Source organism: Ambystoma mexicanum, chromosome 6q (genome assembly GCF_040938575.1).
Source record: "Ambystoma mexicanum isolate Mex_15411 chromosome 6q, UKY_AmexF1_1, whole genome shotgun sequence".
NCBI lineage: Eukaryota > Metazoa > Chordata > Amphibia > Caudata > Ambystomatidae > Ambystoma > Ambystoma mexicanum.
In genome coordinates, this window is record NC_090937.1 from 180,809,611 (window position 1) to 180,834,934 (window position 25,324).

The window sequence follows — 25,324 nt, forward strand, 5'->3', positions numbered from 1 at the left end:
CTGGACCTCGTGGTCCCTGACACATAGGGGATTGAATTCAGTAATCCTTCCAACATGGCCGCTTGATGCGGAACGCTGCTTACCAGTCTTTGCGTTACGCGCTCTACGTTCTACAAAACAGACACGCCCCCGCGGCTCTGCGCGTCTCGACGCTACTGCTCGCCGTAGCTGGACATGTGCTGCCGGAGTTCGCTCGGGGCTATTTTCCTGATCTCTATTCCCGGCTCCTTGATTCCTCCTCCTTTTCCTTTCATCCCTCAACTTACCCAAACTTTCCTGGATTTTCGCCTGCGCTCGAGCCACGGGTTTCCATGCCTCCGCGCGCGGACATTGTTCCTTCCTGGACAATCTGAACGAAGCACGCTGGAATCCGAAGACCCGCGCGCGGGCTTATACACATCCCGGACTGTGTGGAAGAAGTCACAAAAGAAGGTCGCAAGTAAACAGGATAGACAGGTGAGAAGGTGAGAGACTTGTGACAGATTGAGACGCAAAAAAATCGATACGGATACGGGGATGGAAGCCGCGGTTCAAGACCTCATGCGAGGCATGCAGGAACTCACCACAGAAGTTAAAAACTTTAAGGCTGAGAACGCTGCCTTAAAACAGCTGGTATTGTCTCATGATTCTGCTACCAAGGAAAGTGTGTTATTGGGAGGAGTGGTGGACAAATATGATGGCTCTCCAAAGACCCTTCGTGCCTTCCTTGAGTCTTGCTTGGTGCATTTCACCTTCAAGCCCTACTACTTTTCCACCCCTAGAGCAAAGGTGGGGTTTATGATATCACACCTCACTGGCAACGCATTAACCTGGGCAACTCCCCTAGTCAAATCGGGCGACGCCATCATGGATGATTACAATGGTTTCGTGGAAGCCCTAAAGGCCATCTTTGATCGTCCTGAGCAGGTTTACAGCGGTCAGGAACATCTACTTGATTTTCGACAAGGATCTCAGGATTTGCTTACCTATGTCACCCGTTTCAAACAACTTATGAAGGAAGCTGATTGGTCCCAAGAGGCTAGCTTCACTCTCTTTCGCAGAGGCTTGAATGAAGAAATAAAGGACGAGCTAGCCAGGGTAGCTCGCCCTAATTCCTTCCAGGCCCTCTTGGACCTTTCCTTGCAAATTGATTTTTGAATCCAGGAAAGAAAGGCAGAGAAAAAGAAGTCGACATCATCATTCCAAAAAGCTGTCACAGACCACCCTTCTTGCCGAGAACCCACAGTTTCTCTGACCTCAGATCCAGAACCCATGCAACTGGGGGCATTCCGTGGACCCATTACCCCACAAGAAAGGATGCGCCGTATTCACACTGGACTCTGCATGTATTGCGCCTCCGATAAACATCTTGTCAGAGAGTGCCCTATTGCTCCTCCACAGCGTTCGGGAAACGCCAGATCCCGATCCTAGATGGGGCACAGTTTCGGGAGAATGATGTCTGCTCGACATCAATTCCTTCCTTGAACTCTCCTGGACCAAACAAGCTTGTGATTCTTCAGACCTTTCTATCGCCTTCCAAGAAAGAATCTTATCCCATTCTGGCATTAGTGGATTGCGAAGCCATGGGTATATTCATAGATCATGATTGGGTCACTACTCGCAACATTCCACATGAAACTCGAGAGACGATGCAACCAGTAGAGGCAATTGATGGAAGACCCCTATCTTCAGGACCCATAATCCTTCAAACTAAAGAGATCCTACTCTCTATAAATCACCATCAAGAGAGGATCAAATTTGACATCATAAGATCTGCCCACTATCGGAAGGTTCTGGGCATGCCCTGGTTACAGAAGCAGAACCCCTACATCAATTGGGCAGCAAGCTCCTTGTTCCTTGGTTCTGAACACTGTATGTTCCACTGCTTATTCCTAGATTCCTTACCAAAGTCCTCTGAAAACTCACAAGAAATCCAACAGAGTCCAGTCACTGTCTCTAACATCATCCAAATTCCCAGGGCCTATCAGGCTTACACAGATGTATTTTCGACTGCCATAGTTCAAGCTCTCCCTCCTCACAGACCTGAGGATTGTGCCATCGATACTGAGCCTTCAGCAGTGATCCCTTTCGGGAGAATGTTTATTTTATCAGAACCTGAAAAAAGGATCCTCCGGGAATACCTGGATACTATCTTGGAAAATGGCCCCATACGACCATCCAAGTCCCCGGCGGGCGCTTCGTTATTTTTCGTTCCCAAGAAAGATACCAAGGAGCTTAGACCATCTCTAGATTACCGTGGCCTTAACTATTGTACTCTCAAGGACTGCTACCCATTGCCTCTCATTTCGGATATCCTGAAAGCAGTAAGAGGTGCAGTAATATTCACAAAATTAGATGGTAGGCACCCCTGAGATCTAATTCGTATAAAGGAAGGTGACAAATGGAAAACCGCCTTTAGAACACCTTTTGGCCATTTTGAATACCTGGTTATGCCCTTCGGACTTGCTAATGCCCCAGCGGTCTTCCAACCTTTTATGGGCCGGGTGTTTTCTGACATGCTGTTCCTCTTTGTCATTGTATATCTGGACGACATACTGATTTACTCCAAGGACCATCTGAAACATGAAGAACACGCAAAGGCAGTTTTACAATGTCTACGTGAACATGAGCTCCTGGCCAAATCCGAGAAGTGTCTTTTCCATGTATCAACTGTTCACTAGCTCGGATTCGTTCTTAGCCCTAAGGGGATTGGAATGGAACCCTCAAAGGTAGATTCCATTCTATCCTGGCCCGTTCCAACTACTGTAAAACAAATTCAATTCATCCTGGGGCTTGCTAACTTCTATTGGAAATGTATACCAACCTTTTCAGAGATTGTACATCCTATTGTTACATTGCTAAAGAAGGATGCCCCCTTTCAGTGGACCTCAGCCCAAGATACAGCTTTCCAACGCTTGAAGTCGGAGTTTACACAAGCTCCCATCTTAGCTCAACCCGACATTGATTGCCTTTTTCTTGTGGAAACTGATGCCTCCAACTACGCCATTGGGGCAGTACTAAAACAGGAACTTGATGATAAGTTAGAACACCCCATCGCCTATCTTTCTCGCACCTTGACTCCCAGTGAAACTCATTATTCCGTTCTGAAGAAGGAACTGCTAGCCATCAGCCAGGCTTTCACTGATTGGCTCCCAGGAGAAGATGACGCCAAACACCCGGTACAGGTCCGCACAGACCATCGGAATCTTCAAGTCCTGCAATCCCTAGAATGTAGAAACAGTCGTCAAGCCCGTTGGGCCTTCGTTTTTGCTCAATATCAGTTTCAAATCCATCATGTCCCTGGAAAACACAACATAATAGCCGATGCCTTATCTAGACGTCCTGATTACGAAACCCTGAAAGATCAGACTTTTCCTAAGATGTTTCCCCACACAATATTTGTTGCCCAAGCAATCACCCTCCTGGAGGATATTCGAATTCAAACTCAAACTCCTTCCAGGTTTCAGAGCACTAAGAGAAACAATCGATGGAAACTCAAGACAAGGGACAGATATCTGTTCAAGGACAATCGCTTGGTCATCCCCACTCCTGGACTGCGGCAAAGGATCACAAGCCTATGTCATGATACTTTTCATTCAGAACACCGTGGCATCACCAACACCCTCTGTTCAATACAAAGACAATTTTGATGGCCGAGGATGAAAGAGGATGTACTGATCCATATCCAGGCATGTGCAGTCTGCATTCAGAAAAAACATGATAATAAGAAACCGTCAGCTCTACTGCTTCAACCAGCAATACCAACAAGACCCTGGGAATTCATCGCCATGGATTTTATCGTGGAATTACCATCTTCCAGGGGATACACAACTCTCATGGTTACCATTGATTTGTTCACTTATATGGCTCATTTTACACCTTTATACAAACTGCCATCCTCATCTGAACTCACCGGAATCTTCCTGGAACACGTATTCCGGCTTCATGGGCTACCCTCCAAGATCATTTCTGACCAAGGACCCCAATACATATCCCAGTTCTGGAAACAATTATGTCGTATACTGGGAATCCAACGTGCCTTGTCCTCAGGTTATCACCCACAGACCAATGGAGCCACTGAACGTGTAAACCAAACTCTGGAACAATATCTTCGTTGCTTCACCACCAAGGTCCGGGATGATTGGTCACTCTTAATACCTGTGTCTGAATTTGCCTACAACAATTCGGATCATTCAGCTATCGTCAAGGATTTCATCCTTCAGTTCTACCTTCCATTCTCCCACACCCTACCCCAGTTCCTACGGTTGATTCCTGGATTGAAACCCTTATTAATGTACACAAAGAAGCAAAGGAACACTTAGAAAAGGCCCGAAAAGACGTTAAATATCATGCCGACTCCAAAAGAATACCTCAGCCTTCTTACTCAGTAGGCGATAAAGTCTGGCTATCCTTGAAACTCCTCCCTCGACATCTGCGACCAAATAAACTGGCTCCCAGGTATTACGGCCCCTTTTCTATAAAAGAAATAGTCAACCCAGTGGCCTTTCGACTATGGCTACCAGAATCATGAAAAAGGATCCATTTTGTCTTCCACACCTCTCTAGTGAAACCATATGTTCAACCCTCTCGAACTGCTCCAAGATCTACCCCCGTGATTATTAATGACCAACTCAAATATGAGGTTTCCAGAATCTGTGACTCTAGATACCGACGTGGTCAACTACAATATTTGGTCGAATGGAAAGGGTACCCTCCCAGTGAGCGCACCTGGGAACCCGTGTCAAACATGAATGCTCCCAGGCTAATTCGAAGATACCATCTTATACATCCGGGCAAATCCGGAGGAGCTGGACTTCAGAGGAGGCATACTGTCATGAACCGCCGTCTGCGTCCCTTCTGGACTTCGTGGTCCCTGACACATAGGGTATTGAACTCAGTAATCCTTCCATCATGGCCGCTTGATGCGGAACGCTGCTTACCAGTCTTTGCGTTACACGCTCTACGTTCTACAAAACAGACACGCCCCCACGGCTATGCGCGTCTCAACGCTACTGCTTGCCATAGCTGGACGTGTGCTGCCGGAGTTCGCTCAGGGCTATTTTCCTGATCTCTATTCCCAGTTCCTTGATTCCTCCTCCTTTTCCTTTCATCCCTCAACTTACCCAAGCTTTCCTGGATTTTCGCCCGCGCTCGAGTCACGGGTTTCCGTGCCTCCGCGCGCGGACATTGTTCCTTCCTGGACAATCTGAACGAAGCACGCTGGAATCCGAAGACCCGCGCGTGGACTTATACAAATCCTGGACCGTACGGAAGAAGTCACAAAAGAAGGTCGCAAGTAAACGGGAAAGACAGGTGAGAAGGGGAGAGACTTGTGACAGGCTGCTCAGCCATCACTACCACTTTACTGTTTAGTACAGGCTTGTACCAAAGGTGAAATTGTACGATCACTTGTAGTCCTAATCATATATAGTGGTCCCTAAGGGTACTGCATGTGATTCTGCCTAACAACAGCCAAAATGGCAGGTTTGCTGACGTGGCACCCTTTTTTGTTCTTCAAACTTATGTAGACTGAAACTGAATGAGGATTTACAAGTCTAGAGGACATTAAAACTATGTGCCTGTGTTATTGGTGGATTTTAGGGCCATTCTGATTAGCATTTTGCCAAGAATCTTGGTCTGCTCACCTGGATTGTGTTTGGAGGGCTGGCCTAGGACACTCTGTGCATTCCTGCGGTCTGTTACTGAACTCCTGGAAGACTGCTTCTGAAGATGGACTTCTTCTGATGATTCTCTTGTCGCCATGCTGGGAGTTCCCTGACTTCTTTTTGGCTGGACTTGGCTATTTCTTCGCGGGGCATCTTTCTTGCCTGTAGTGCTGCTTCTCTGGCAAATCCTTCTGGTCCAAGTGCCTATAGGTGGGGAGTCTTCTTGGTCTGAGTGGCTTGCTGCTTCTCTGCTTCTACTCCATTTTTGGGTGAGGCATCCTGTGGTGCTTCCTGCCATTGCCTCATTTTGGGGCCAATCCTTGGTTGCTGGTTGCCTCTTCCTTTTCCCTTAAGTTGACCTGGAACATTGGTTGGGTTTGTGCTTGCTCCTTTCACTGTCTTCTTTGCTACTGAGTCTTCTAGCTTGTGACAAGGGTAGTCCTTTTAGGTGTCCAGTGGTTCTTCGTTAATCTGGAAACTTGACTTGTTGGCTCGTGGGTTTCCCTCTTCTCAGAGCCTCCTACCATTGTTAGCCAGACCTATACCCGACACCCAAGCGTCTTTGCACCGATCATTTCTGGGCACTATCTCTGCTACTAGCACAATGAATACATGTCTCCTGGGTGCTGGTGTTCTGCCCTTGTAGTTGGTTCTGTCTGCTTGAGTCCCCTAAATCAAGTCAGAGAGTAGTGGGGTTTTGAGGTCACTTGAGTGGTTTGCTGCTGCACGTCATGGAACATCTTCAGTCACCTGCAGCCTCCTTCATGTACCCACTCTGCTCCTTCACTGCTGCAACAACTTCACTGTGCGTCATCTGAAGCATGTCATTCCTTTTGACTCTCTTCACCTGAGACTCTGCTAACGCTGACTGAAAATCTCAAACAATGTCTAGCCATCCCTGATCCAGAATATGAAGATCACCTATGCACTTTCTGTGTTGATTCTGCTGCAGCTATTGCCTTGAGTAGCTATTCCCATGTACTCCAGCCCGGATTCTGTCACTGGTCGTCCTCCAGGGTCTCCTGACAGCAGGGTGGACAGTGTTTTCTATGCCCCTCTGACTGCAACAGTCTTTCTTCAGTAGGCTTCAGTGCAACTGTGCCGCCATCCTTCTCTGGGCCTATGTTAGTGGAACCCGGGTCCTGAACATTTCTGGTAGGGTTCCTCAGAGTCCTCAGCTGGATGGTTTCCAGTTTTCTCAACCATGACCAATAATTAACGTATATTTACCTTTTCAGCGTACCCACAAGAAACCTTTTTGGTTTTTTCATTTAAATCCTATGAGGAAACTTTCTGGAACCTTTAGAACTCTCTAATAGCCTCATATAGAAGTAGGTCCTAATGTCACTATGTTCCCCCTGTGATCCTGTTTTTTTAAGCAATCTTTGATTTGTTCAACTGGTCCTGTGATTCTAAATAACCAATTGTTTAGAAGGCTCAATATGAGTGGATAGCAGTGATTTTCCAAAGTATAGAGTTTCTGCTTCACTTTACCTATAATTTGTGACTGGTTTTAAGGTTTAGCTGTATTTATTTTACATCTGGGTATCTGAACTGTGGTTTGGATAACATTTTAAGGAGTATAGTGTATATAGTTTAATGCATTTTATTATGGGACTGATTGTATCAGGCTTCTTAGGCAGGGAAAGGATTGGTATGCCAGTCCAAAATCCACTCAATGGTCATGAGACAGAACAAAGTTGGTGGCACCCTGTGCATACACTAATGGAATGGTCTGTTGAACCCCTCGCCATGGAGTTTAAAGAATAATCTACATAACATGATTCTTGTCCTACACAATGATTCAGAGTTTAGACATTATTATAAACTGGATGTTCTGTTATTGGAGTGCTGCCTTAGCCACTCTAAGATGTATTCTTGCCTGCTGGACTGCCAGTGTAAAATCTGGGTAAAAGCCGATTCTATTACCATTGTAGGAGACGGCTCCCTTCTTCTGGCGATTGGTAATTATGAATCTTTGAGGTCCTCTGTGAGGTAGGTGGGAGCCAAGTGCTCCAGTGTGCTGGTTCCAAAACTGCTGACGGCATAGCCTTTGGAAGAGTTTCTCATACTGGGTGTTGCAACCAACGGCTTCATGGCCTCTATGGCCTCTACTGATCGAGTACCCCAAGGGTCCTGACGTTGTGCCGGGCTTGCTCCTCCTTATTTTCAGCTCTCACGGACATGACTTTTAACATTGCCGTAGGGAGCAAAGCGGTTTCATTGCCTGCATCTATTCTCCACCAACACTGAGGTGATTCTCCACCTAACCACTCAAGATCAATTGTTATGACAACTTTGTGCCCTTTAAGTTTGAGGACATCCATAGTTTTTGGCATCTGCTTCAGGCTCTATACTAGTCCTGAACATCTACTGTTGTCATGCAGCAGCTCTGTGTTTATCTGCCTGCTGGCATCACTGCTTGTGTCCTGCTCTCTCTCTCTCATCACTTGTGTGGAAAAATCCATCAATCCGTTTTTTTCAGTTACCACTGAGAAGAGCAGAAGCTCCGAGATCGCATTTGTATAGCAAGCAGCATCACGTGACCACATCAGAACACCCCTGACACCCCTTGCCTGCTCCCTACCCACCACTTGTGTCTGAAATCTAATTCTTTTCAAACCACTCTAAGACCTATGATAGAAACTGGTGGCTTCCAGTTCTGCTGAACCTGCTGAGTAAAGTATGGAAAGACCTAAGCACCATTTATTCCCTGTCAAGACCTTTGGACAGGATTCCTGGCCCCAAATGTTAGCAAATAGATGCTCCATGTCCTCTCCTGAGCCATTTACAATCTTGGTTAGGCCTAAGAGGGCTGTAGCAATGTGACCGATTGCATAGGCTATATCCAGTGACCTAAAGCAAACTCCCATATTCGTATAAAAAAATAACATGTGTTCTGACTGGATTTCTTGACAAGTTTAAAATTGTTGCTGAATCCAGTTGTGTCAAACTTTGTAGTAGGTTAGTTTAATGGCTTTCTTTCTGCTAATACTGTACTTTACATTCTTGGTTATTTAGTCAGCATGGTAAGTTATGCTATAATCATATGTGATTGCTATTTTCTTTGAAGTTGTAATGTATTTACTATGAAATGTTTAATTGAAATGATATGATAACTGTTTGTGAAGACTGTTATCTGCTGTTAGGTACTGTTGTGTCGTGGGAGTTGAAATTAAAAACTGTTTTATGTTTTGCCTTTTTCCAGGTGACAAAGCAATTAAGGACTCCACTGTAAAGCCAGGAGCTGCTGGGAATGGGTTAAACTGTGCCATAACACCGTACCTGCAAAATGCCTACAAGTAGGTTATATATGTGTTCTGATGTTTGTCTATTTGAAACAAAGGGATGGATCTAATTAGACCTGTTTAAAGAATTATTTTGGCTGTTTACTCTGTAATTATGTTTGTTGTCCAGTATTTTTAATTTGGGGTTATTGAAATCCAAATTAGTTACAGAGCGACAACATAATTTATTAAAACCCCATAAAAACAAGAATTCAGAATGCTATGCTACTTAGATCACTGTAATTAGTAGCATATTATATGAAATATTAATGTTTCTTATAAATTAAAAAAGAATGATATGGAGAGAATAAATGGTAAACAATAGTAAAATATGTGGCAGTGCCTGCTGTTATTAGGCTGACCATTTGCTGTAAGATAGGCTTACAGGAGTTGTTGCATGGGCCCTGGTGACTGTTGTCAGTCTGATTTAGTTGTGTCAAAACAGTAATGTTTCGGGAGGTTAGCTCAGGGGCCACATGCTCGCCTTGGAAGACGACACAGAGCACCACAGGTTCGATCACTGGGTCAGCGCTTAGAAATCTATGATATCATAGTGTATACGGGATGACTTTCATGCTCTTTCCCATTCATAGACACAATAGCATACTGGCTAGTTTGTAGTTTTAATATGGAATGTGTATTATGTGTGCTACCACGTTTCCCCAGAAGGCTTGTTGGGGCATTTTGTTGTGTTGTCAGTGGATTTAGTTTATTTCCTTCTTTGTGTACAGTTGAGGGACAAGTGAGAGGAGGAGCAGTGGTGGTGTTGTAGCCTCTAACATCTGTAGTGGAAGTACTCAAGATCAATTGATCCTGGAGTCCACGATCATCAGGAGGAGAAAGCCAGATTCTTTGAAAAGAAGGGCCATCCGTTATCACGCTGACAACCCCATTATACAGGATTAACTTAACAATAAATGGTCATGAACAGGGTTTCCCAAAATGATGCTTTAGACACAAAACAAAGGTAAATATTGTAATAACCAAAAACTAGGTTGCCAGTATAAAATCAATGTTGCTAATGATTGCCATCACTTTGGGCACTTCCCCATCTCTTCTTCGTCTTGGTCTCCTCTCTCACGCTAGACTCCTCACAACAGCAGAGTACAGTGACTATAGTTTCTTTCATCTTGCTTTTCTCTGGCAATCAAACTTACCATTGTTTCCAGGAATGCAAGATTTTGTTCTCTCTCTCGCTCTACCCCCCCCCCCAGCCTCCTCACTAAGCCATAGTAAATTGCTTTAAAGTTCCCTTGTGAGTCCCATATGTTGCTGAGACTGGTTTTTATTTTCTTTATTTTTACTGCAAGGTAATTTACACTGATAAAACCATAATAAACCGGAGTGAGTTCAAAGTAAATTATCGCAAAGCAATATGTTTTGATAAAACAAGATGGAACCATCACTCCTGGAATGCAGCTTTACACTTTCTAATGGATTGTGTCCTCCCACAGAATTCTCATCTTTGATATACTGATATCCTTTTGGCAGTCTGTAAAACATTTTAACAGCAGAGGCCTCTGTGGGGTATCGAGTCAATGTCCCTCGACGGTATCCATCCCTGTGCTTCATGGTGGTATAAATAGTACGTACTGCGCCCGTTGCCGCAGTTCTGTGTTCCTGCATGCACAGCACCAGAGGCGTTGCTAGGGAGGCACTGGGGGGGCTATAGCCCCTGGTCTTTTGGTTGTAGCCCCGGATAGAAGCTCGGGGGATCGGCCAAAGGCTATAGCTAGCCCCGAGTTCCGTCAGTCCCCACATTAGCTTAGCCCCTGATCTTTTCCAGACCCAGCAACACCCCTGCACAGCACGCTTTCGGAGCGGTTCGACATGCCTCGGCGAGGAGTCATACGTATTCTATGAATTCTTCTGAGTAGGTCTTGGTGAGAAGAGACTTGTTCCTGCGATTCATCACAAGGAGGAGGACCGCCCCCACAGCCCCGTGAGGCTAGGGAGGTGAGCCCGCTCCGCAGTACCCTCCATAGGGGGGGAAGCAAGGGGGTCCTCACTGGGAGAGACTCCCCCTGTGGAGACAACTACTCTTGATTCCTGTGAACAACTCCCTAAAGAGTCTTCTAATTTTACCTCTTCAACCATATCCCACAACGACTTGTATGAAGAAGAAATAAATGTGTTATTGTAAAACCAAAATTGGGACTATCTCTTTTAAGGAAGAATTGTATGATGAATAACGAAATACGAAGCGCTTCGAGAGAGAGACAAAGGTGCGTTGGGGAAGGCCCAAGGCCATGTCACCTCTGCAAGCGGAGGAGGCTGGGAACTCCGAGAAGCCAGCGAGTTATAAACCGGCTGTGAAGCCAAAGACGAGGTGGTGGACACACAGCGTTCTGTCAACTGGAGGGAGAGAGGAACACTAAGTGGTGGCGGAGCCACCGAGAGCCAGTGGTCAGAGAACAAGAGGTCAGAGCAGACATGCAGAGACTGCTACGTGGCTGAGACCATGCAACAAACCAGAACCTGGGATATCGAAAAGCCATTTGGAAGGAAGAGACGGAGGCTGAGAGGTTGGAAGAGGAAAAGGGCTTGGGCGAGCGAGAAAAGCCAAGCCACATGAAACGGAAATCCAGTTATGTTATCCCCGAGAGAATCGGGTAACTGGCTAAACGGGAGAATGGAAATCAATATAATGAGAATATACTAGTTAGAAGAAGAGAAGTGAATGGAAATCATTATATGAAGATTCATGTTCGGTCTGGTCAATATAATGAGACTATACCAATGAGAGAAATAAATGAAAATCCAAAGAGACAAAGAATTTGAGGTTAATCATTATGCAAGTAATCCTTATTGCAATCAATGGAAAGCGCCATCATTCAAGGAAAGGAATATGTGAGAGAAGGTCCTCAGAGCAAGGATAAAGCAACGTATTTCTTAAAGGATATATACAGAGGCCAATAGCCGTGAATCTAATATGAGAAAGAAACCTCAATTGAGAATCACAGAAAGGTTGGATAAGCCTACTCTCGGAAAAGAGAAGAATAAATATTAGAAATAGAGTTAAAGAAGAAACTAACCAACAAATCGGAGAGACTGATAAGAGAAAAGATATCCGTACTGAACCAAGGAAGCCGTATGTTGAGAAGAACAAAAAGAGTAATGAAGTGCTAAAAGAACTGTGTGTGAGCTAATTAAAGAAGTCACAAAGAAGTATTTGAAGATAAGTTATTGAATATAACTTTGCAAGAGCAAGAACCCAGGAGAAAGGAGTCATTCTCCTTTTCTTAGTTAACATAGTGGTAGGATTAGTTTGGGACAGTGGACAGATTCTTTCGCTGACAAGTACCTTAGTTTGTTATATAGGGAATACCCCAGAGAAGTAGGGAAAGATAGACATTTCTTATGTGTATTAAAGAAAAAGGTTAATGCCTAACAAGAGTCTGTATCCTTCTTCTGAACCACCACAGTCCACTCTGAAGACAGGTTTCAAGAGATGTGATATCGAATGGATATCCTCCTTCTTGGAGGACAAAAATTCCAAAATCACTTGGGGCGGACATTCCACTAGCTCCAATCCGGTGGATTGTGGCGTCCCTCAGGGAGCTAGCTTCTCCCCTCTCCTTTTTAACCTATACATTCGCTGTCGATGCGCCCTCCTCTCACAGTTGGGGATTTACTTCACTAACTTTGCAGATGACGCACAATTGATCATGGAACTTTGTGGAGACCATATTATAGATAACAAACTTTCAGCCATCTATAACACCATAGAGAGTTGGATGAAAGCTCACTGGATGTGCTTAAATGGTTCCAAAACAGAATTTGACATTTGGATCCACAAAAGCCTTCTCAAATCTAGGCCCAGTCTATTCCACATTCAACATAAACAACATCACAGTCACAAACAAAGTTAAAACACTTGGCATATACCTGCAATCCTCACTAGGAGCAGAGGCACAGGTCTCGTACCTAAAAAGAAATTGCCAGTACTATCAGAGATTACTACGCCGCATTAGGCCATTCCTTAACGCCAAAAATAGCGCCACCATCGCTAGAGCCACCATGCTGTCTCGACTTGAATATGGGAATGCATTGATGCTAGGGTCTAGCAACAACTGCATTAAACAATGCCAAATAATCCAAAATAATGCAGTTGGAACCATCACCGGGAAACCCAAGCGCAACCATATAACCCAAGACAGAAGTGGCCTTCATTGGCTCGCCATAGAGGAGCGCATTAAATTCAAATCCTTGACGTTGGTCCCACCGCTGGCTATACGGCACAGCTACATCATATCTTAAAAAGGAATTCAAATGGTATGAACCAAGCCGATGTTTAAGATCAGCTAAACAAGGGCTTCTCAAATCCGGCCATGCCAGAGTAAAAGCCACTGGCCTTGGGAGGGCTTTTCCCACCAAAGCCATTGCTCTCTGGAATGAGCTTCCCGGCAATCTTAGGCTGGAAAGTAAATTCCTTTCCTTCAGAAAGCAGCTGAAAACATTACTCTTTCGGTAATCTGTTACATATTCAGCTCTGGACTCATATTGAGTCCATCGCTTCTCTGTTTTATGTAGTCCCGTGATTTCTTCAGCCTTCGTGTTTTTGTCATGCCCTGATGCTTGCGAGCTGCAGCGCGTTATAAATATATAAATAAAATAAAATAAATAAAATGTGCGGACTGTGACTTGAAGATGTCGATCAGATCCGCACAGAATATGCCTCTGGTGCCTTGGTAAAGAGCACAAAGTCATTGAGTGCGGCTCCTGCCAGTCTTTGACTACCAAGGCTTTGAAAGAGAAAAGGCTGAAACTCGTCCTAGTTCAGTTGGTTTCTAAATTTCTGTCCACTACTCCCTCGAAGAGCAAATCTTCTGATGGCAGGAGTTTGACAGGTGACAAATCACCTGAGAGGCCCAAGAAACGCTCCAAACTCTCCAAGCGTTCAAGAAATAGGAGCGATTTGCATTCTTCTTTGTCCTCGTCTTCAAGTAAAAGATCGAAAAAGAGACACCCTTGATCTTAGTCTTTTGACTCCTCGCCCAACAAGAGACAGGTACGTTTCCCAGATAAGTCTGCCTTAGCGGCCAATTGGTAAAAGTTCTGTCAGAAAATGACGGTCAAGTAGGGGTTGCCATTGAAAATAATCCCTTGAAAGAACCAAAAAAGGCTAACGATCCCACTGCGCCTTCAAAAGCTATCTTCAACCTGCACGCCCAAAAGCCTGAGTGAGAAGACCTATGAGATGCCTGGTCAAGTAGTGCTGACGGTGTTCGACCACAGGGACAGCATCTAAGCCAAAGGCTTCAGTATCTTCATTATCTAATGACTCAATGTCAAAGTCATCGACGTCAAAACCATCACCTTTGACCCCCGATCCATCTTCCATATTTAAGCTGCAATCGAAGAAAGACTTTTTCTACTCTTTTGAATCCATCTTCGAGGAATATGAAGATGTTGAATCCTTCAGGTATGAGTGTTTTGGCACACCTAATGTCCCTGAGGAGTTCATCTCAGGTCAATCTCATTTGGAGGATGTTGCTACTTGCTTTAATGAAGCCAGTGGCTTAGATGCTTCCTCTGAAATGGATGAGCAGTTGTCAGGTGTGGCGAATTCCAAGTGCGGCATAAAGGACAGTTATGAATAGGGTTACTTAATTTTTGGGTTGGGGGCTTCCTGCAAAGGACATAGTTCAAAATGACCTCACAGACATCCTTAATACAGGCCCTCCAAAGGAGATTGTGGTGGCCTTTCATTCAACTCTCAACATCATCTTGTAGAACTGGCAAAAGCCAAACACCGCTCCTGCTCTGCATAAGGAGTTGGTGAGAAAATATAGACCCTCATCTATTCAACTTGACTTTCTCTCCAGGCACCCTATTACTTCAAGGGCAGCTGCTTACTCAACCATCCCTCCTGATAGTGATGACAAGAAATATGGTGAGTTGGCAAAAAGTATGTTCTCTGCAGGGAGCATGGCCCTGAAGGCCACTAATGCAAATTGTGCCTTTGAAGAAATATACATACACTCTTTGGAATGTAATTTCCCAGGCAGCTAAGAACATGCCTGAAGGGAGAGGAGGGATGGCAGGAGAGAGAATTAGTGATAGCAAGGAGGCAGCATGCCAATCACCTCAATCAGGTCTTGATGCTTTGGACTGCGTTGGTCGTTCTATGGTGTGAGAAACCTGAGGGTAATCTCACAAGTAGAATTTGAGACGCCCTTAATCAGATGGCCAGAGAAGGGCTGGCGCTCTCAGATCCCAACCCTTGGGGGTGGATGAGAAAGGGAGGATCACCTGGGTAGGGGAGCCCAGGGTTATGCTCGGGGGAATATCCCAGGTGAGACGCAGTATTATACCGAGGAAGAATAAGGAGAGGAGGACAACATTGTTGAGTCCTATGTAGGCTGTATTAAATCTGCCCCCCTTCCTCCCATTCAATCCCTCTTATCCAAAAGCCATGACCCCTCCATATCTGATAAATCCTCTAGGATTCCAAATCCCCATTGAACCAAGAAACTATCTTTCCCAGAATCCCTGTTTTCATGTTGCCCACCAGAATACTCCCAATCATTCTTCTCCACGTCCCTCTGATAATTAATTTCCAAACACCCAGTCTAGCCTGACAAAACACTACAGTTCCCGAAAATCCCCTCTGTACATTTCACAATCCCGGTTATTGCCGTTTTCTTCACAAACCATACTAATCCGTCCTTCTGATTATCATTTACCGAACTCCCAGTCAAATGTAACCAACAACTACAATTCCCACACACCCTCCTACTCATTTCATTTCAGATCACCACAAACCCTAACACGAGAGTTATAATTCAATGTAATACCTCTTTCCCTTCTGTAGAATACCTGGTAACTCTACCACCCTCTTTTTCCAACCCGAACACTTGTTTACCTGACATGTCCCAACTTGTCACAATGTAAACAGTTTTTTTTTATTTGTTTGTGGTTCTGGTTAATTACCTGACTCTGCCTGGCCCTTAAACAACGGACACTTGACGGCCCTTTGCCTTCCCCACATCGATGAAAGGTGGGGCACGAAAGCACAGTTCAAGAGGAGACGAAAGACGGCACATACCGAGAGGGTGACAAGGAGAGAAGCGGCTTTGCCCTTTCCGATCAAGGCCCGTGAACCCCCCACAGAAGGAATTGTAAGACTGTGAACAGTAGCGAGCGTGTGTTGCAGCAGATACATGAGACCCTCCTCCGCTGATAACCAAGCCGGGGTTGGTACTGCCCTTGACTCAGGGAGCGAGAAAGGCCAAGAGGTTCATCACAGCCGATGAGTCGAGAGGAAAACCGATAAAAAGCCGAACTGTGTTGAACGAAAGCCGCAAAGTGGGAACTTAAGGAAAGTTCAAAGAACTGTTAAGAATAAAGGGGAGCACAACAGCAATCAGAGAATCTAATTTGAGGAGGATATTGGCCTTAAATATTAGATAAAGCATTGTGGGCAGTGTTCCACACTGCAGTGATGGCCGCCTTATCCATGAGCTCCGATCCTTCCCTATATTGGAGCCGCCTACGGACCAGAAACACGTCTGAGTTCATACACAAAGATATGGGGCGGAACCTGAAGAAAAACCATGAGACAAACCACTGAGCCTGGGAAGTGGCGCGTGCTGCCTGAGAGAACCAGGAGATGGGTCACCCTTAGCCGCTGGGGGAGCTCTGCAACATATTGTAAGGGGGAGGAGCCAAGGACCCACTTTGCGCGCCAGGTCTCTGGAGAGGATTAACTGTCAGACTGCATTTTGAGATTCGTTGGAAATCATAGAAAGGCACAAGTGAATGTTCACATGGCCCAAAGTGTGCTGCGATCCTCTAACTGAAACAGCAGTGGAAAATATCCGAACGGACTGGCTGCCTCAAACGGGAACCTCGAATCAGGACAGGAATCGTGCCCCGTGATTGCACTGACCGTAGTCGCTGGTGAGGAGACTGGTGCCTGAAGGACTGCAACCCTCATCAAGTGTGAAGGAGGTTGATTGCGGCCTTTGGAACACCAGACACCGGGAGAGGGGCTGAACTTGACCCGACCCTGCACTTACACATTGCAGGTGGAAAGCGAATCGACGGCGCACCTCGGCCGCACTGACACCCCCCAGTGGGACCGGAACGGTGCACTTTCATTCACCCTACAATTGGAGCTCCGGAGGGGGCCGGGGACTGCGAGGGGTGCCCAAGTGGCTGCATTGCGGTGGGGGAAGTGAGCGGCAACAACTACCGACTCCCAGGGCTGCAGTTTGGAGGACAGGCCCAAGTGAACTGGGGTGTCACTGGCCACATCATCCGTCGTGACCCCGGCCCCCCCCCTCCCACTACATTACAGGCGGTCCCGTCGCCGTGCATTCAAAGTCAGGAGATGAACAGGAAATCCAACATAAGCGACTACGCACAGATCCTGACGCTAAGCCAGGGGAAAATCGTGATAGGACCCTTGGTCGGGGAAGAGGAGCCGGAGAAGACCGGACGACACACTGTAAGTGAAACTGTTAAGATCCCTGATTAAACGCCAATTCAGTGCTGATTAGTGAGCCCTCACGCAATTACACTAGACAATCCGAACGCAGTGCTTGCAACACACTCAAAATATAGAACTGTTGAAGACACGTGTTAATACTACTAACTAAATTGGACCCCACCACCCCCCGCCCTGATATCTCTCGATCTACACACCATATTTGGCTTGGATCTGGCCCAATACAATCACTTATTAAAGAGTCACTGGCCCACGCTGGGCCCGAGTTCAACGGCCGGGAGATTCACGCTGGGTGGGGCAGGGGCGTGATACCACCCGGACTTATAAAGTACACCGCACAGGGTGAAGTAGCTTGGAGGTGGTAGTGAGTTAAGTGCAAGGAGACCTTGCACCTAAGAGCAAATATAGAAATTAAAACTGCTACGTGTGGGAAACATTACTTACTGTGCCTTTCTTACGCACAAAGCGAACATCCAACGTAGGAGAACACAGTCCACTCCTAAGACCTATAGACAGAGGGAGGTCATTCATGGATCTTGGCTTGGGTGCTAGGCAGAATCTTGTGCAGTGCCCTTGGGAACCACTACACACAATGAAGACTGCAGGTGGCAATACAAGTTTTACCTTTGGTACAAGCCTGTACTACTATGTTAAAGTGGTAGCAGTAGCGGAGCAGCCAGGCTTATCTCAAGAGTAAATGAGCAGTAGCAGAGATTACACAAAGGGACCACAATTACTGTGACTCGAGCAAACACTGACTCAAGGTTTCAGGTAAAAAAATATAAGTACATTTATTTTTAAACCGTATGCTATAAACACAACACTTCTGTTAATTCAAAACCACGCGTAAAATACACTACAACTAACCAATTCACTTTGTACAGTATAGCTCAAGGTAAGTACCCTGTGTTTTAACGGACCAGTGTTGCAAAACAAAAGACGTTACCGGGAATACACTTGCGATCACTTTTTGACAGTAATGACAGTTGGGTCTTACTAAATAAACGCGTATCCGCTACAAGAAATGTTACCGGGGCAAAACACACTTAGCACCTGAGATACCCAGAGAGAGTTGTAGGCAAAAATCACAGACAATACTTTTGTCAAGGCAGACAGAATCGGAGAACACTCATGGACAGTAATTCAAGAGTCAATAGGCCGGAGCCAGTGTCAAGTGGAACCGGGTTCCTGTTGTTGAGGATCTCACGGTCAGACAGTTCACGATTCAACGTAGCCAGGAGTACTTAGATATTGTCAACAGAGGAAGCACAAGTTATAAAAAGGAGGGAAGACGTGGGCAACCCTTGGAGATGAAGAAAAGGGGTTCACCCTAATTCCTCAAGCAGAACACAGTACCTTATTCAATGAAGACGCTGGTGCCACGGCAGTTGGTCCTGGTAGTTTCCAGCAGACCCACGGTTCCTGGAGCTTCGGCAAGATGGACGACGTCTGGAGGGGTCTGCACCACACAGGGATAAAGCCAGCAGCAGCGATGAAAGGTGCGCTGCTTAAAAACAGGAGAGGCTCTTCAGATGGCTATCCGGACCACTACAGCTGTGTGTAGCGATTTCGACCAAGAAAAGGATCCTCTGGATGTCGAAGATGAGCTGGTAATCCCCACCAGGCTCAAGGGAAGAAGACTCCGGACTGGATATCCTCTGGTCGTCGAAGGGTAGATAGATCAGGACTGCAGCAGGGCTTCACCGGGACGGGATAGTTGCAGCAGTCGACTTCTTCTCCGCTTCTCTTCGGTTCCTTGTAGTTCCAGTGGCGACTCTGACTTCTAGCCCAAGAGACCTGCCTTTTATGCGAAAATCCCCCATTCACACAGCCTGGCTGTCAATCACGCAGCAGGGGGGTTGTCCAGCCCGGACAACCACCTCAGCCAATCATGGCAAAGTGCGACTTGGGTTTCCTAGGATACCCTGTGCAGGGGGTGACTACACCCCTCCCTCACATTCAGCCCACCTAGACGCCCAGGCGCCTAGAGGAGGGCTTCTTGGCAGAAGCCCGCCAAAAGACAGTGAACAAAGAAGGCAAACATGGTTTGCCATGCAAAGTAAAAGACAAGAAGGACTTTAACAAAAAGAAATGGTGAACAAACCCGACCGGAGCCAAAAGAAAAAGTATTTGGTCAAGCGGGTTTAAGTTAGAGGCTAATATAATAGCCTAAAACAATACCACGTTTCTATAGTATAATCACGGTAGAAAAGTTAGCGTAGATACCACTGCCACCAGCCAAGTCTAAATGTTAAAAGAGCGAAACAATGTTCTAGGAGGTACAGATAAAAAGGGCTAAGGATTAACCCTTTCCAGTACTCCATGTAACATGGGGTGTACTGGATCTGCGGTTAAATGACTAGTAAAGTTAATGGCAACTTCCCAGTCAGCCCCAGAAATGGAGTCGGTGGGAAGTCTAAAAGACAACCCTGTGTCACTGGACTAAAGGTGCTGTGTAACACACAAAAGAAGGGGGCTACTGAAGTGGTGTACTCCAGAGCCCGCAATCATAAAAACAGATGAAATACACATGGCAAAACATGGGTAAGAGTGGGGGGAAAGCTCACTCTCTTACCATGTGGAAAAAAATAACTCCAGAAATCCAGCAAAGCTGCTGGGGGACTCACTAGGTAAGTGAAATTAGCCATTGAATGAGAATTCTCCCTAACAGGATACGATGATCTCCTCTGTTCTGGGGCAATGGAAGTCGGCTGGATAATGAAGTGAACATTAATAGAAGATACGTGCCTCCTGAATGCAGCCACACACCCAGAGCTGAACACTGTGCAGCGCGGGCTCACACTGTCGCGCACCGTACCTATCCTCAGTGGGAGCTCCTAAATCACTACATAGATCGAATTGAGACCAATCCGACAAGAAGGCGGCGGGACCCGCCTAGCTCTCTTACACCAAGGGAATCTGTCCCAGGACAGGCGGAAAAAACTGACTGTAACACGGACACATTGTCGCAAGAGTAAAGACAAGCCTTCACCAGGATGGACTACAGTCACTGTCTCATGAACAATCCGTATTGGGCGGAATACGAGCCATAGCCCTACACGTCATAGTACCAGTCGCAAAAATCTCCAGCAGTCCAGGAAAATGACGAAAGGAGCGGGTGCAAAAAATGTGTTTACAAGTAGCCAGACACAGGGCCCCTTGACGGAAACGCCAAATGCTCCTAATACTCAAGCTGAAAATGGGGGAGATGACGGAGAGGACCGCCTAACAACCATTGTGCAGAATGGATTCTTAGCTGTAAACATCAAACTAGATGACATTGTTGCCACCATTGGCTCCCTAAAGGCGAGAGTGGACAAAGAAAGCTCACTCATTACCGAATCTGAGGGCAGAATTAGTCTAAATGAAGACACAATCACCCAGCATGGCCGTGACATCGCTCAACTGAAGGATAATTTGTCCAAGATGCAAAATAAGTGTGAGGATCTTGAATCAAGAGCTAGAAGAAATAACATTCGAATAGTGGTTGTGTCGGAACAATTCGGCAAAGATGCAATAGAAACACGTGTTGAATCTTTCCTCAAGTGCCTCTTTGGTGCAGGATCCTTTTTAGAGCACTTCCTGGTTGAGCAGGCACGCCGCACGCTGGCACCTGTACCCAAACCTGGGGCACAACTCCGGACGATAATTGCCCACCTCCTTAATTACAGGGACAGAGATGCAATACTTAGAATGGCAAGGGAACAAGGCACGCTCCACTACAAAGAAAACCGCATACATATATATCCGGATTTCGCAGCAAGCGTCCAGGCAAATAGAAGGTCATAGGAACCATTCAAATGGCTACTCGGAGCACGACAGGTACCATACGCACAGATCTTCCCAGCTAAAATGAGGATTTATCATGGGGGAAGAGCACATTTCTTTGAAACTCCAGCTGCAGCCATGGCCTACATTGAGGCCTCAATACCTCTTCCCCTAGAGAGCGCAGACTGGGCCAAACCGGTAGACCTCACCCGGAAGAGGAAAGGCGAGACCCTGCAGACTGAGCTATATGAAGCTTGATATCCTTTACACTGGTTAAAATGTTGTTTTACTCTTAAGTAGGTGGCTCTGCACACTATGTTTGACCGGATCGAGAGCCTATGTCTGGTAGCCATGTGGTAGCAGCATGGCGGCCTCAGGAAAGTTCCACAAGTTCAAATGGGAACATCGTCAAGTTGGAGTGGATGATGCGTGAGGGGGATGGGATACAGGAGGATGGGGAGATTGCTTCATAAAGGCCAAAGTGGGGCTGCGGGAGATGGATGGTTTGAGTCAAGTAATGGGTGTTAAAAGTTTTCAAATGTATGGTCTTGCCAATGCAGATGACGCCTCTTTTAAATATATGCATACAGTCGTAGCATCAGATGCTGATCACAAATGCACGCAACCTTTCAACAGGTGATGGGTTGAAAATTAACCTACTATCATGGAATGTACGTGGGATTAACCAAACAAAGTCCAGAAAAATTGGTTCCTACATTACTAGACATGCACCACACATATTAATGTTGCAGGAAACTAATGCACAAGGAACGGGCAACATCCTGACAAACTGGGGAAAACAACAATACCACACAGAGTACTCTTCACAGGACAGAGGGGTGTTCACGATAATACACCGATCATTGGGGTTTCATTACAAAGGTAACAAGATAGATCCCCAGGGGAGATATGTGGTGGTTTGGGGTGAAATATCCCGACGACCGGTCACGTTGGTCAACACCTATGGCTCTAACATAGACAAACCAAACTTTTACCTCAACATCCTTGACATACTCCCTTTGCTGGACAAATCCTTTATAATCTGGTGAGGGGACGTTAATGCGGTGCTAGACACCACACTAGACAGGTCCGCAGAAGCCAAGAGGCCACCAACCAGGACAGTGGTCACACTGCGCCAGATCCTAGCACAGCTGTCACTAATAAATGCATGGAGGTAGTTACATCCAGGTGCGAGACAGTACACATATTATTCCTCAGTACACAACTCAGAAGAGCAAAGGAGCCAGTAGTCAATTTGCGACTCTAATTCAGATGCACTGAGGAAATGTGAGATTTACCCCTGCACATTTTCGGACCATTCTCTGGTATCACTGGAGTTGGTACTACGAGATACCCCAAAACCAGCCAGGAGATGGAGAATGCCCGCCACAATACTGGCAGACCCGAACGTAGTTGAATCCCTTCATATCGAAATAGCAGAATTCTTTGCCAATAACAAGGGGACTGTTGATCAGTATTCCACACTCTGAGAGACATTTAAAGCCTGGATGGGAGGGGTACTGATATCCAAAACCACTGGCCTCCTGAAATCTGTTAGATTGGAGCTTACAGAGGTCGAAGCACGACTGCGTACGCTAGAGATAGCGTACAGCCATACCCACAACTGAGACACGCTAGAGGACATTAATAAACTTCTGTGACATTTCGATAAACTGGCTTCCAGGGAAATGCAATACATTGCCGCCCCGACTCGAGCACGCAGATATGGGGAGAGCAATAAAGCGGGACGGTCCCTGGTCAACTTGATAAAAGCAGATCGGCAACAGAATCCAATTGCCAGTATCCTTTCGCCGGATGGGAGGGTGATCATGAGGGAGGAGGATATAAACCTAGAAATTACTAAGTTCTACAAAGAACTACATTCCAATCGGGACCAAAAAACTGCTCAAGAAATGCATGAATACCTAACGGGTTTAGAACTCCCGAGGTTACCCCTAGAAGCTAAATTAGTCCTTGAACAACCGGTCACCGGAGAGGAAATAACTGAAGCAATTAAGGCCCTTTCATCGGGGAATGGCCCAGGTTCTGATGGTTTAGGAGCTGAACTTTATAAGGAATTCCAGGCTGAGCTAGTCCCGATACTGTTAACACAGTTAGTGTAATGGTCCGAGCCTGGGCGGCGATCTGCCAGAGATTGCAGATAGAGAAGCCCTACGACCCTGCTGTTCCTTTATGGAACTTCCCTGGCATCTCCCCCTCATTTGATGAAACTCTCCAGTGGACATGGGACCCAAATAAAGAAGTCAAGATGCGTGACATGTTCCCCAACGCAAAGTATGTGACCCTAGATGACTTCAAAAACACAATTGGGGGAGGCCCACTCAGGGCACTCCAATACTACCGCATGAGATCGGCATTCAATTCGAGATGGCCACTCTTCCCCGATGAACCTCCCTCACACGCATGCTTACAAGCGGCAACATCTGGTGGAAGCCTTGGAATTTCTAGACTATATGCACTTGTGCAGACACACACACCCTCATTGAACGATATTAAAGGCAAATGGGAAGGGGACATGGGCATGACAATTACTGATGAGAAGTGGTCCAAATATTGTGAACTCACAAAAACCGTATCGCTCAATGCTGGCCTTCGCTTGATACAGTTCAAGGTTCTGAACAGACTGCATTATACACCAGCAAAGATGGCCAAATTTGCAGCGAACTGTAAGGGTGAATGTCCGAGATGTGGAATACCACAGGCAGGATCGTTCCATATGTATTGGGAGTGTTCGGTGGTGGCTGGGTTCTGGAGAGGTGTGGCAGATATTACAGAGGAGATAACACAAATACCAGCCTCCCTGACCCCCCACAAAAGTACCTGTTTGGGGACATTGATAAGATCTCGGAAACCACCAAGAGACTTCTTAATATCGCTTGCATAATAGCTAAAAAATGCATATTGCAAAGCTGGAATAGCCCCTCTCCACCGCAGATAGAACATTTCCTCAGGGAATTTGTTAATGAATGTGAGGAACAATGTGTATTGACACTGCCCTGGACCAGTCGCCCAAAGGACATTTGGGCCGCGTTCAGGATGTATTTGTGGGAAATTATTTCAGATGATGATGTTGGAAATGTAATTCATGCGATAAAGTAATGAGATGTCATGTTGTATTTGTCAAGACCATCCACAAATAAAGTTTAAAAATAAATGTTAAAGCATCTATTGTATCACACAAGAACACTTATAAGAGCAAATGATTGTTTCTAGCAATACTAGTTTACTGTTCCCATTTAATCTGTATGCTACTAATGTCCCTAGGCGGAAGAACACGCTATCCCTATAGGGTGTCACTGTCCCTGGGTCGGAGCTGCTGCACCGCTGTATTGCTCTCCCCAGAGTGCACGGAAAAACATAAATCACCAATGCAATTATAGAGCCAATACTTTGAACGCAGAAAGACGCAATAACTCGCAACCACACACTCTTAGAAGATAATCGGCACTTATACGGCTCTTTATTCAAAGTTTAGAAGCAACCAGTGATAACATAGAAATAACTCACAGAAGTAACATGGACATAAATCATAGAAGAAGCAAAGAATTCAAAAGGAAATCATCACCGTGAGCGTAACTGGATTCCTCATCTCGCCCAGAAGTGGTTGGAAGACCCTGGGAACAGCCAGGCCGAGAGCCCCATAGCTCACAGGAGTGCCGGACGTAAGCGTCCTCCTCCGGCTGAAGTCTCACCTGACCACGTCCGGGTTGCCGCATATATACACACTCCGAAAAGGGGTGGCAGTTCTCGAACCTTCTGGAAATGGCACTTGCGCAGTTGATGAGCAGCCGTCGGTTGCCAGCTGGGTCAATCGACAGCCACCCTCAAGAAGCAGAGTGCCTCCCTCCTCTAAAAACACGCTCCGCGGAGAACAGTAACAAACCATAACAAAGTTAGCTTTCCCAGCTGAAATGTGCTTGACCGCATACCAGGTTTGGAAAGCATGTTTTCCTCAGCACCGTGAATCTAACACTCAGCAAAATGTGTGCAGCTTTTCACTGCGGCATGAAGTAAATATCCATCATGACTCCGAGCGCTCCCAGAATGCACTGCGCACCAGTGCCATTTTAGTTCAAGCATAACAATTCCACCCTTTGATATTTACCTTCCACAGCCCGGTGGCAAAGGAGCCGGTCTTTGAAACCTAC

General features: G+C 46.1%; 1 protein-coding gene across 3 annotated transcripts in view; it reads left to right on the forward strand.

Moving 5' to 3' along the window:
* Nucleotides 1-25,324, forward strand: part of ELP1 (elongator acetyltransferase complex subunit 1) — a 2,667,893-nt gene that overhangs the window by 951,614 nt on the left and 1,690,955 nt on the right. For all 3 annotated transcript variants that reach the window (XM_069630608.1, XM_069630606.1, XM_069630607.1), the window contains exon 13: nt 8,854-8,947. In XM_069630608.1, coding sequence (XP_069486709.1) covers nt 8,854-8,947 — 94 coding nt within the window. The remainder of the gene's footprint in view (nt 1-8,853; nt 8,948-25,324) is intronic.